Raw genomic sequence first — 14313 nt, 5'->3', positions numbered from 1 at the left:
TGTGCTATGGGGCATTTTTACTCAAAGTCGGAACTGCCCCCTACAAAAATTATGTAAGTGATCTGTGTAACAATCTATGGTGTGACCTCTGTTTCCAATTAATCCACTTTCTTGATCTTTTTTCAAACTTTTTTTGTTGGTCAGTAATTATTGCTTATAGCAGCATTTCATAATCCTTATCCACTGGTTGCTTAAGTGTGGTAGAAGAAACAAGGGCAATGCTTCCCTTGGTCATTATCTGGGTGTCTCTTGAACTCCAGGTTAGTCATTTCCACTGCATATGAACAAAAATGTTACTTTTTTCGTCTAATTTTTCAGGTGGTTCAAGCAACATGAATATATTGAGAAGCTGAACATGCAGGCGATCTTGAATGCATCAGCAACCCAGGATGAGTATGTTAAGGAGCTGTTGGTGACTTATGAAAAGGTAACGCTGACCATATCCACGCTTGTGGCAGAGCCCAGAGACACATTGACATTGATCATGGCCTCTCTCCTGAAACAGCCAATGGTTTTGATTGTGAAAGTTGATTTAGAATTGCTTAGTTTCCGATTGTGCACAAATACACCATGTGTTGTTCTGCTTTATTGTTAGCTTTGCTGTAATGGTATAGTTTCTTGATATTACTTGTATTATGGACATTCACAGAGCGTTGTATTGTGCTTCACTGCCATAGATGAGTTGTTGAGGATTCTGCATTTGCGACAAGCAGTTTTGTTGTAGACAGGCATTAAGATGTTATATCAATCAATGTTATTTTTTTCAGCTATTCGAGAGACTGAAACATAGTTAAGGTTGCCACAGATTTTCAGAATAATTTATCTCACTTGGGTTAAAAATAACTGCCTTTTGGAAACAAAAAAACAGCCATTGCTGCCTAATTTGTTTGGCAGATCTTCTTTCAGTTCTGTATCAAGTTGCTATATTTAACCACCCAATTTCGAAACTTGGATTGGGAATGGCAACAACATGTTAATTGATCAAGGTCTCCTCTTTGGTGGCTGCCTACACGTCTGCCAGTGTTATAACCAATATACTTTTTTATTTAATGACATTGTTGGGACAGTTCAATATTAGTTCCTTATTTAAAAATATTTATTTATCCCTTGGTTAAGGTTTGTTCTCTTTTCCCTTTTTTTTTTCACAACCAATTTTATTGAGCAAATGAGCATTGAGAATGTGGCATCTCCACAACCGAAGAACACCACGACAATATCAAAACAGCAATTACATAGGCAGTAAATGATGGAGCAGACTCAAAAAAATAGGCTCAGTATAGAAGCTCCCCAGTGACCCACCCTAACCCACAACTCCACCCCCCCAACTCCAGACACCCCCCAACGTCTTTTCCCTTTTAAAATTCATTATATCAAAATGTTCTTTACATTGTCTTTAAGCAATTATTAAAACTTTAAGCAATTATTAAAACTTTAAGCATTTAATTGCTTTAAGCATTACTAAACATAGCATTAGGCAAATACTCTTCCTTTTAATATATATATATATATATATATATATATATATATATATATACGTGTGTGTGTGTGTGTCTGTGTGCTGATCTCTATGTACACCACGTCACATTTGAGTGTTCTACAACCGTAGACTTTAAAAAAAATTGTGACAGAAAATAGTCAAGTCAAATCATCTTTGTTCGATTCAGGATAAAGAATCATTAAAGCATACATTGCAGTAATTTAAAAAATTGAATCACAATTTAAAAACAGATACCATAAAAACAAACCGAGTTCAACATATTTCAGTTAATGTCTTTCTTCTAGTAATCACAGCCCTCGGATATCTTGCTGATACCACACATTTAAACAGATTTGGGAGAAGTTGTAGAAATAAGTACGCCGGTCTGCACTGTCTAAAATTTAAGGATTTCAAAACGGGCTTAATAAAAGTGGTTCTTAAATCAGGGTAAAAATCTTTTTTGATAATCAATTTTATTGATTTTATAAGACAGCAAAAAAAAACAATACCAGCTCTTCGTACATTTGTGAGTGCAAAACATTGATGAGAAATTAATACCCCAGCATGTACAGTCCATTAACAGTATCTTCGCCCAAGTCCATAGGTGATCTTCTGATCAGTGTAAAATTTACAGAAAAACAATACGTTAATGGTCTATTGGCTAGACGTCTTATCACAGGGACAACTTAGTAATTGTCATGACCAATTATTAATGGTAGGAAAGCTCGTCAAACGATGAAAGATATCTAGCCTGAAACGCGTCAAAACAAACTTGTGTTGGGCATTTAAAACATTAAATAAATATGGTTGCATTGAAAAACTGGTCAAAACCATTTGATTGTGCTGTACAGTTTGCTTGACAATTTCCACCGACAATCTTGCTTTCTCTACTTTGTTTAGACATTCTCTTTTTAAAACATTCCTCGTAATATACTTCAGGGTTTCAGGATTGTCATAATATTCAGGGTGGTTAATGTTAATCATAAAATTGTTAATATATTTTTGCCACAATATTTTCAGAGCGTGCTCAGAGCCACAACAGTCCTGTGCAATTGCGCAATTAAAATCCATACAGTCCGATGTCCATAACTTGTGCCAGAGGAGAACTGGCTGTACCCTTATCAGATCTGCTAAATAGGTTACTCCCAAATCTGCATGACACACTAAATTAGAACTGCTGCTTGGGAGCCCAAGAAGATTTTTAAGAAACCCATTTTCTAACAACTGTAATGAGTCCACATTTACATGCCCCCACAGCTCAGAAGCATACATCGCATTTGACTTACATTTAGCGTTATAAATGTTCAACATTTCTTTAGGATGTTTACGGCCAAGTTTCCATGAGTAGTTACACAGACCCGTAATTGGTCTATGAAACTGCATCCTTCTCGATTTTACAGCGCTTCTCCAATTACCTATTGTCCCGAGGTGGTTGGGACGTGGGGGTTTGCACCGGGTACTGTGGGCTCTACAGGGGAGGTTGTTGAAAACAGGAATACAGGCGCCTTCAGTAACGGTTTTAACGAAGGCTTTATTGGGATGTAAGTTTTTTTCATGAAAAACGGTTTTCCAAAACGGGATAAAGAAAGTAGTCCTCTTGGTTTGTCTTCTGGGTTTTGAGACTTCAGGTGGCCGGGGTCTGCTCCGAGAGTCGTCTTCTGGTTCCGCTCCGGTATCGGCAAAGGAAAGGAAACGAGGGTCAGGACAAAATAAGGCGGTGACACTCTCAAGGGACCGGGAGTGAGGGATTAACCGTCCGTGCACAACTTAAGCTACCACTAACCAGTGGGGAAAAGGAAGTGCTCGTGCAGGGATGGGTTGGGGTGAGGCTTGTCTAAAGAAACGTTCACTGTGGTTTCTTTCGCCCGACCCAACCCGCTACCCGTCCCCGTACCTCTTGGAGCCACGCTCCTCCCGTGGGAACGTGGCGGGGCGCAGCGTGAAACCGTTGGCCTCCTGGCTTGTCGTTCTCCGTCTTCTCAGCGTCCTGGAAACTCCCGTCGTCTTCCTCGTGTGCCTCCGCTCCTTCGGAAACGCCGTCCGCCCCAGTCTCTGTTTTTCCGGCTTTTGACGTCACTACGCCTTCAGGGGGAGGAGTCTCGTTACCTGGCTCGGCCGTCTTAAAGGGACCTGTTGAAGTATTACTCGGGATCCAGACTGAGTCGTCCTCTTCGTTCCATGTTGCCGGTGTAGGCTGTGGGGACAAGGTGCCCGGTAAAAGAGGTGTGGCTGTCCACCATTCGGCAGTAGTAGTCTGAGGTTCCGACCCCCGTGCCCCGTCACACCTATCCAGTCAAATAAAATTCCCAAGTACGAGGTGTCTGTTTGAGAAAAATCGCATCTCCTAATAACATATTACGCCCCTTATACAATTTTCGACCTGCTTTCATGACGTAAGTTTTGCTTATATTGATTAATCACCCCAAATTCTCCATAAAATGAACAATATTATCTAAAAGGTGCTGCAGGGCCATGGGAGTGCGGGCTATAAGCACTGCATTGTCCGCATATAGCAGAACTTGTATTGGACGTTGACCGATTTGGGGCAGATCGATACATTTATCTGCAAGGGTGCTACCCAGACTATTAATATATAAATGTAATAAAATGGAGCGAGTACGCACCCTTGTCCATCAGATCAGATCGATCAGAATCCCGTCTGGACCTGGTGCTTTACCTCCCTTACTTGAACCCAGAGCCCGGTTCACCTCCTCCAATGTAAAATTAAACTCAAAATATTTCGACAGGAATGTGGACCCACCCGACCCAGACCCTGAACTATTTTGGCAGTTTTCGGTTGAGCCTGTATACAATTTAGTAAAATGAGCTACCCAGTCATCTATGGTTATTGGGATTTCAAGTCTGGACTTATCATCATCTCTAAAAAACGGAGAGTTTATGACACGCCAGAATGCTGTAGTGTCTTTGTTAAGGCTTGCCTCATACAGGTTATCCCACGCCTCCTCTTTAGGGCTTTTTTGCGATTTTCTTTTTTTTTAATGCTTGACTATAGGCCCGCCTGGAGTTCTGTATTTCTATGGTGTTCCTAGGTATCTCTTTCAATGCCCCCTTTAGTTTTTTTATGGGGCTGAGTACAGGTGTGATCCAACCAACCTTGGGTTTTCCTAACCCCTCTCTTCTGGTTAGTGGTCAGCCCTACCTTAATTTCCTTGCTAATTTGTTTAAAAGCCTCAATGACCATATCAGCTTCTGCTGACCCATCCAGACAAACCTCGAAAGCCCTTCTCTGCTGACTAACTAATTGTTATTCAAAACTAGACAGATCAACCCTGGACCATCGCAGGGTAAAGCCATTCAAACAGGAGAGTTCTATATTCTCTGCAGCCAAGGTAAAATTCCCTACCCGTTGCTTAATTAGGGAACTAGTATCCAGCATTAGACTCAGGGGGAAATGGTCGCTCATTGCAGAATTATGTAGTGAAAACGTATTGACTAAGGCTGAATAACGTTTAGGAAGGAGTAGGAAGTCGATAACACTCTCACCAATACTACCGTCAAATGTACAGGAAACTTCCCCTGGATTTTCTCCAAATTTGTTACCAAAACCTAAATTATTTTTAAACAATAAGTCATTAAGTTTCTATCCGTACCCTGAGTGGAAGAAGTGAGTGACACCATCCCCAGTAGGGGAAATCATGTCACAGACTTTATTAGCTAACAGTTGACAGGGTTGAATGTTAAAGTCACCCCCATGTCAACATTTTATAATTTACTCCCTTATCCTATTATTGCTTCCAGCTCCTCGTCTAAGTGACATAAGATACCCAATATATCTGATTTGCATGCATTATTATAAAAATTGACTAAGACTATGGAAAGGGAAGCTGAGAAATCAACCTGAACAATTTGATTAAAAGGATTAAACAAATTAACGGTTATGTTAATGGAGGCTAATTTGTTAGACATATATATACAAAGCCACCCTTCGATCTTCCGTGTCTAGATGGAATGGCTGGAAAGTGAAAACTCTTAAAGCCGTTAAAATGGATGGGCTCATTGGCCCATGTTTCTTGTAACAACATAATGCTAAAGCCTGTCGTAAAGTCTAACCGTTCTGGTTAGACTTTTGCTTACTCCTGAGTCCCGCTACGTTCTAGCATAGAACTGTAATATAGTTCCCAGGGGTCATAATAGAGTCCATACTACTCTCAATTCTCAAGGGAGTCTGCACCACAGATAATTTCTGATTTCATGGGTCCTTATCCATCTGATGATCTCTGTCACATACAATTGATATTGTAATATCCTTCCTTGCCCTGGGTCCTAGTGGAATGTGCCTCGCATCTTGAGAAGAGTTCACAAATTCTGCTACTTCTTCTTGACAATTGCCAGGTGTCGAAGATGTAATTACGGTGTCAGATTTATTGTAATTAACCCAATTTAACACATCTGCCGCCAGGCAATCTATCACAGTGAGATCAGAAAGACAGTCAAATCTATTAGACAGGGCGATAGGATGCACAAAAGGGCAAGCATATTCTGCATTACAAGTTGGCGGTTGAGGTAAAGATTATAAAAGAGAAAAGGGTTGTATGGATTCAGTTGGGTGGTTCTGAGATCCTAAAGGTTGTTGGTAAAAGAATTCCAATGGTAATACTGAAATTTGATTTGGGTTCAAACACGCTGGACTAAGCTTACTAATAAGGGGCCAGATGTAGGTGGGCAAAATACTGGTTGGTAACGGTGAAATTCGTTAAATTTCACAGTTACCGACTGGTATTTAGCCATGTGGGATGTAGGGAATGAATCGGTGATAAGGAATCGGTAAATACCGATTCCTCAATACTGATTCCTTATTGGCCTTGCATTTAAGGAATCGGTAATACCGATTCCTTAAATGCAATGTAGGTAGCACTTAAAACAGTGCACCTCAGCCTTAAGGAATCGCTATTTACCACCAACTTCAAGTTGGTAGTAAGTAGCGATTTTCTTTCAAAAAGCACTTTTTTGCTTTTTGAAATGTGCCAGGTGGCACACATCCATGCCCTTAGGGCATGCATGTGTGCCACATGTGCACACATGCACATTTCAGGGCTGCAACAGGGTGTCCTGGCACCCTTGACATACCTCCCAGTATTACCAATTCGGTAATACCGAATCGGTAATACTGAATGTCTTCACATTCCTTCCTATAGGCCTCCAAGCCCATAGGAATGAATGGGTAGGTATTCGTTATTACCGAATCTCAATTAACGATTCGGTAATAACCAATATTAAGAATTCAGTATTTTTTACCGAATTTTTACCTACATCTGAAATACCGATTTCTAAATACCGAATCGGTAAAATTCGGTATTTAGGAATCAGTATTTCCCTATTACCTACATCGGGCCCTAAATCTTTTACCAGTGATTGGGTGTTATAGGAGAGTACCACATAATCACCCTTCAGTATTTTAAGGCCTTTACCAACCCACCCAATTCTTCTGGCCATTTTGAGATCTGCAAAAAGTGCCCCGCCTATCCCAACTTTAGTATTTAGCCAGTTAAGTAGTTTGTTTCTTAACGAGTCCCAAGATTCTTTAGTCAATGGACCTATGGTCGGGACATTTGCTAAAATTACCACATAGGGAGTTGCAGCGGGAGATCAAGTCTGTTATCATTAGTCCTAATAGGAGCAGAGCCAGCTCTTGTACTATGATTATTAAGCGAGGTCATATGAACACCCCTATTCTTGAACAGCCTATTTTCTATTACTGTTACTTTTTGGGGCAGGGCCTCTGGATTTGATACTATACAAGCAGTTGCATTCAAAACCTCTGAAGGAGGATGTCGTGAAGTACTATTGTTTGTTACCAAACCACTAGAGATTTGACCATTAATAGTGTGTTTAAATGAATCACCCAAATTAACTGAACGTTCTACACAGTTTGCACGGCAGACTCGATGGCCTTAAGTCTATCCGCAATAGAACAAAAAGTAGTATTAACAAGATTAGATAAAACTTGTACAGATTTGACCATTGAAGTATAGTTCGAAAGTGTCACTGTCGAAGCAATTTCCCCCACTTGGGCTGACTTAATAGTGTCTGTTCACCTCCGAACAGGGACCTTCTTTTTAGTCTTATTTAATTCTTCAGATAAGGTCCCGATTACATCCGCACTCAGAATGATAAAATACATATTTTAGTGAAGTTGGTTTTAACATTCTGTGGTTGAAAATACCACTTTTAGAAAGTAGGTATTTTCTTGTCCAAGCCTGCCTCTGCTAGGTTGTGTATTGCTTGTCTGGAGCTTGAGTGACAGGGGCTGGGGGATACCAGGAGACAGGGTGAGTCAGCACAGGGCTGAATAGATCGTTCTGCATGCAGATGGGAGGAAGGAGTTGCACCTGGGACTTTAAAAGGGCTGACCCTTCCCTCCACAATGCTGGCTCCACCTCCTGTGGTGCGTCTGATGTCCCTGCCCTGCACTGTGAAAGGAAAGAACGAGTCATGTAAACAGAGTGCCCCAGGACTGACAAGAACTGGTTTGGACTAGGCAAAGGCCTCTCTGCCTCCAGAGAACAAAGAGAAACTGTGTATAAAAAGGCAGACCCAGACCCCAGAACTTTAGATCACTTTTGGGAAACAAGAAGAAACCTTTGCTGAGGAGAGGAACCAGAGAGACTGAGGAGAGACTATCCCTTAGCTGAAGTGCTGCTTGGGATTGGTCTGCAGTGGTTGCCTGACTGCCAAAGAAAGGAGAGAGGACTTTTGTGCTACTTTCATTCAACTTGTGAAGGATCTCTAAGGGCTTGAGATAGAGCTTGCCTCCTGCTGAAGTCTCAGGGACAACAGACTTCACCAATCAGCTCCCCAAGAGTTCTTTGAAATTGCCTGCTGTTGTGTTGGGATTTGTGAGGGACTGCGTGTCGCAAGAAGCTGGAAGCGCGACTCACGAAGAAGAAGTGGGTCGCCGCCGCAGCTGCTGTCGCCGCATCACCGGAGAAGAGGATCGATGTTGCATCAGATACCACTGCATCAATGGAGAAGTGTGTCGCCGCCGCTGCAGCTGTCGCATCACGTCGCCGAAGTGCCTTGCATCGCCGGAGAAGAGGATCGACGTTGCATTAGATGGTGCCGCATCACTGAGAAGCATGTCGCAGGGCCTGTCGCGGCTCAGAAGAATCGTTGAGTCGCCGCACGGCCGTCGGGCATGCACGCATTGTGTCGCATCTAGAAGAAGACGCCATCTTTGTTCATTGCACCGGATCTTCATCGCATCACGGCGCTGCTGGTCGCATCCCCACAGAAGCGCAGTAAGAAACCAACGCATCACCTCCCCTCGCAGAGAAGAACCGACGCATCCCCTACGCATCAGTAGGGACCCGAGGCATCACCATTCTTGTGTGTAAGGAACCAACGCATCACCTTTCCTGCAACACTTTCGTTGTCTAGCGTTACTCATCCTAAGGTACATTGAACTCCCAGTGTCGCATTTTGCATCTTAAGAGAACTAAGCTAATTCTACCATTTTTAAAGTACAGTATTGTGGATTTTTGTTGTTTGTGGTCTTGTGTTAAGTCTATATAAAAATACTTATTTTTATACTATAACTTGTGTGGTGTCCATCTGTAGTGTTCTCACTGGGTTACTGTATGTGTTCACAACTGCTTTACACACTGCCTCTGAGATAAGCCTGTCTGCTCGTGCCAAGCTACCAAAGGGGTGAGCAGGGGTTATTTTAGGAGTGTACCCCCTTGCCCTGACTAGACGCAAGGGTCCCTATTTGTCAAAGGTACCTACCTCTGCCAACTAGAGACCCCCAAATCTAACAGTAAGAAATTGGGTTATTAGTTGACCTCAAGTAATAATCACAATCCTTGTCATGGTGAACCACTAAAGTCCCTAAATAAATCTGAGCTCAACCCTATGGTAGCTATAGCACAGAGCCAAGAAGCTAAACTTAGAGGAAATTTGTTAAGTGTTTATGGAGTACTAAAACAGTAATAAAGTCGGAATGCAAAACAATACAAATCCCATATTGAATTAGAAAAATAGAGTAACATTTAATAAACAAAATAACATCAAAATGACAAATATCCATTAAGAGGGTCTATAGATATGGGTTTTCAAAGTTTTAGGTAAAAATTGCACCATGAAGCACAACGTGCCAATGATAGTCAAAGGTCGCTGTAAAACCGGACCTAGGCACAATTTTATGCTGACCGCGATGGAGCGCTGGTCAGATACACTGACCTTTTGACTTCAGTCCTTTATGTCCAAATCCACCACCGGAGTACACTTCTAAAGCCTATCAGGGCCTTAGGTGAGGCACTTAGAGACTCCGAGGGTGTCCAGCAGAGGACACAGCAGGGTCCAGTCCAGCTCAAGTTGCCTCCTGTCAGCTGGGCAGTTGCAGGTAAAGGCTTCTTGTAGCTTGTTGTATCATTGCGACTGTAAGAGGAGGTCAGACCTGTGACCCTTGGATTCTTTCTTTTCCCTGTGTCCAAAAAATAGAGCAGGTCTCGTCTTCTAAGCTCTTCTCAGGTCTCAGACAGCAGGTTTAATTCTCTTCAGGTCTTCCACAAGCCCAGGAGTCTTCTGAGGTGGATGCCTGGAGATGCCACATTTATGCTTGGCACAAGTTAGTAGATGGGAATGACCTCTAGTAACACCCTAATCAATGGTGTAAGAGTTCCTGGAGACAACCCTACCCAATTTGGTTGTTTTCAAGATGGTCAAAGTCTTCTGCCACAGTAAGCTTTGGCTGTGTGAGCTAGGGGAATATGCGTTGAGTTAAATATGGTATTCCTAGTGCCATCCCATGCCTAACATTACAATCCTCTTTTATTCAGTCCCTGTACCCCAAAAAACTCAGAGATAGAAGTCTGCTATGACAAGCTGAGCTTTCAGCAACCAGACTGGATACACACAAATTGTTTTGCCATTCTGTTTCCCTCTATTGAAATGTGCCCCAAATGTCATATGAAAAACTCCAAAGACATTTCAAGCAGGTCTTGATACCCCAGCAGGATCTGACACTATTAGGTCAACACTGTAATGGAGGCCGGTCTGGTTGGGGGACAATGGAATGGTGCAGACTTGGGGGTTAACTACATCTGCTAGTGACAGAGTAGGCCTCTTTGAAGTTAATCAAATCCTTGGGCCCAGCACACAGGCCAGCTTTCCGAGGCACAACAGTACCTTCTCACACCCAAGGCATTTTTCCTGTGTCCTGGAGCAAGGTTACACCTCATTCACACCCATTGAAATGCTAATTACTGACTGACAGAAGGGAGAGGGCAAAATGAAGATTTATCTTCCAGGGACTTCAGGCAATGCAAACATGGCTTTTTAAAAGTTATCTTTCCAAAATATTTATACAATATGACTTCACAAGGGAATTGGCCTTCTAATAAATATTTTAAAAAGGGCCCTCAAATTAATTTGTTGCTATTTCCTAGGGTGAAATCAATTGTAGTACATGTAATATTGTATTCCAATGCCTTCTTACAGAACAACCAACCCTGCAATAGTGTCATTGTTTTTGATGTGCTAGTTACCCTAAGGGCATGTTTGCCTTTAAGTTATAGCTGTAACTTGAGAATGTCCAATGTTTGTGTAGTTTAAGTTCAATTCTTTCAAAATCCCAAAAGGAACGGCACTCCAGGCAGGGTCTTATGCACCATAAGCATTTGATTCTTCAGATTGGCTCAACACATCAACGCGTTTTGGCCATCAATGGCCTTGATCACGATGCTGAGTGCTTGAGTGTCATGTTTAGTTGCACTTTATCCACAATAAAGTAACCAAAATTAACAAAGGGCTACAAAAGTAAATCCCTTTCTGTAGTATATACAGCAGCCATTTTGTTACATACAAAACAATACTCCTGTGTATACAATACAGCACATGCACATATTTATGTGCAAACATGTTTTAACAATATACATCTCTATTCATTTCGGCACATCCTGTTAATTAATGCAGTATACCCAGTTCAACAATTCTACCAAAGTGGGCAAACTCAATAAATATTGAACATTGAATTGAAGTAAAAAAAACATTTTTCTAACAATACATCCTATACAAGAAGTGTGTGTAGTAGCCTGTTTTTGTAAACAATCTAACTTATTATTGCAATATCATATACAATAATTCTGCTGTGTTAATATGCCACACTGCATGCTTTAACCCAAGTGAGCAAACATTCTTACTTTCCTCAACTGCCAGTTGTGCATCAATCTTGATGGTGCCCTGAAAATACAAATAAAATAAAACAAAAATAAGGTAACAAATGGCTAAATAGCACTGTTATTTATAATAACACATTTCAATTTTGACAAACCCTTCGAACCAACTCATGGGATGACAGTTAGACCTAAACATGTGTAGGAGGCTGGCTTAGGATATGGTGTACGCTTGAGGCACAGACAACCCTTATGGTGATTTTAGTGTTCTTTGATAAGCTTTGAAAACTCACAAAGTAGTAGCTGTGGAGAGCAGCCTTCAGGCTTATCTTGAAGGAGTGAAAAGCAGTTTGTCTTACCAGCTTCAATCTGTAGTGTAGGTTAGATGGAAAGAAACCACACAGAGGTTATAAAAATAGGTCTAATTTATTATGCACACTATCACTAACACATTGGTATATCTCCTACGCGGGGATATCAACACCATACACAAGAATACTTAGAAAGCAATCAGGTAAGTAGCAGAAAATACAGTGGTCTCTAGGGGGAGACCAAACCATATACTAATAAAGTGGAATGCGAACTGCTAAGGAGAACGGAACTTAGATTTGAAGGTCTGCCGTAGACAGCAGTGGAAGACTTAGAAGAAGATGCCTCTGGAGAAGATTGTGAAGGTGTCAGGTACAAATTCAAGAGTGTATTCTGGAAATGAAGAAGCTGCAAGCAGAGGGGACAGACTTTATGCCACTCAGGGGTGACCAGGAGGTACGGAAACACAATGCCCACCAATGTCGAGAGGTTCTGAAGAGACAACAATGACCATGTTGCTGTAGATGCGAGGACCCGGCGACACAGAGGAAGACCAGGAGCCATTCACTAGTTGTCCCATGTCAGATGTTGGTATTTAGGTGATCGATGTCTGGCAGGAGCACCAACAAGCCTTGGTAGCCGAAACTGGCAATGGAAGACAAAAAGGAGCAAACTTTGGGACCAGCAAGGAACTCACCATATGCAGGAGAGTAGGGGCAGGCCCAGAGAAAGCAGGGGAGCACACTGAAGCAAGAGAAGACCCTCAAGAGGAAACACATTTCGTGAAACCATTTCTCGGTTTGAGCCAAGAATCAGGGGCACTTCTGATGTTACTTTTCACTAATCTGTCCCTAAATGATTTGCTCTTGTGTATGTGACTAGTGGTTTTCTGGATATTTCCTTGCTTATTAGGAGTTCACTCCTAGGTAAATACCAGTGTCTGTTCATGATTTGTCTAACCACTGGGTGCTCTGTATGACACGTGGTTATGAATCTTACCCTGTGCCCCTCTTCCCTTGATTGCTCTCTTGTCTGTTTTCTAAATAGAACCTCTACATGTGTAATTTTTCTGGACTCTATTTTTTGTTGTTGCTAGCAACTCTTTATTATACCCCCTCTTTCTAAATCTTATTGATAAACTTTCTATTGTTTCTACATTTGCTTTTTCAGTATTGCATATCCTCCTGGCTCTGAGATATACGCCATATGGTATGCTTTGTTTAACATTTTTGGGATGACAGCTCTACGCATGCAACTAACTATTGCCTGCGGTTGGTTTTGTATATATGGTGGATGTTAATTTACCATTGTCCACAACATGTCTTATTTCCAGAAATTCACTCTCTGTGTCACTGATTTTGCTCATGGACGACAGATTACGTTCATTCTTGTTGATCTCTTCCACAAACTCATGTATACTTGCTAGATCCCCTTTTCAGATTACGAATATGTCATCTATAAATCTGACCCATAGTAATAATTGTGGTGCCATTTCACAAGTTTCTCATTCACTACCTGCTCCTCCCACCATCCCAAATGCAAATTTGAATAGCTGGGTGAGAAGCAGGTGCCCTAAGCTGTCCTTTGTTGTTGCACAAAGATCTCTTCAATTATAAGAAACCCTTTTTTTGTCAAACAAAATACAGTCGTTTTCAATAACATCTCATTGTGGCTGCAAAGCCTGATAGAGCTCACTCTCAAGAAGTGCTTTAGACTCTCAAATCATCTGTGTGTATTATGCTGGTTTATAATGAGACAACATCTAAAGTTACCAAGAGCATATTGTCATCCCACTCAATTTCAAAACTATGCCTTAGAAAATCTGTAAAGTCCTTCACGTATGATGGCAGACAAGTATTTTCAAACAAGCTGCCCATTGCAGATATATCTGATGGAGCCTTCTAGCTGCAGATTCCTTACCTTTGAATTTCCCAGGCGTCAGACTGGATTGAGAAACTTTTGCGTGAGTAGTATCCCTGCGCGCCGTTGGGTGTCTACGTCCAGCTCCGCGTGACATCGCCAATATCGTTGGCATTGGTTGTAATGTCGCATACACCTATATAGGCACCACCTAGGCGCACAGTGTCTTTTCTTTCGGCACCAGTTAGCACGGATGTGGAGGAGAGCTACCCCTCTGTCTCTTTTTGACAGACTTTTTTTGACATTTTGTCAAGGGATTTTTCTTGTCTGTTGAGGGATGACCTTTAGACGGGTAGGTTTCAAGCCATGTGGCACCTGTGACCACACCATGATGGTAACCAGCCCCCATCCTGTTTGCTTGTGGTGTCTCGAGCGCTACCATGACTCAAAGTCGTGCTATGACTGCCAAGCCATTGCGCCGAAGGCCTTGCAGGAGCGGTCAATGAGGTTCTTTGCAGCCCAGCAGTCGACGCC

General features: G+C 41.9%; 1 protein-coding gene across 1 annotated transcript in view; it reads left to right on the top strand.

The window, feature by feature from the left end:
• The window catches only part of ZMYND10 (zinc finger MYND-type containing 10), a 173604-nt gene that overhangs the window by 31020 nt on the left and 128271 nt on the right, over positions 1-14313 (top strand). The window contains exon 2 of the mRNA XM_078661272.1: positions 319-427. Within this exon, the coding sequence (XP_078517398.1) occupies positions 319-427 (109 nt within the window). The remainder of the gene's footprint in view (positions 1-318; positions 428-14313) is intronic.

The sequence above is a fragment of the Lissotriton helveticus genome, chromosome 9 (assembly GCF_964261635.1).
Source record: "Lissotriton helveticus chromosome 9, aLisHel1.1, whole genome shotgun sequence".
In the NCBI taxonomy this organism is placed as follows: domain Eukaryota; kingdom Metazoa; phylum Chordata; class Amphibia; order Caudata; family Salamandridae; genus Lissotriton; species Lissotriton helveticus.
This window is presented reverse-complemented; position numbering and strand designations above follow the sequence as displayed.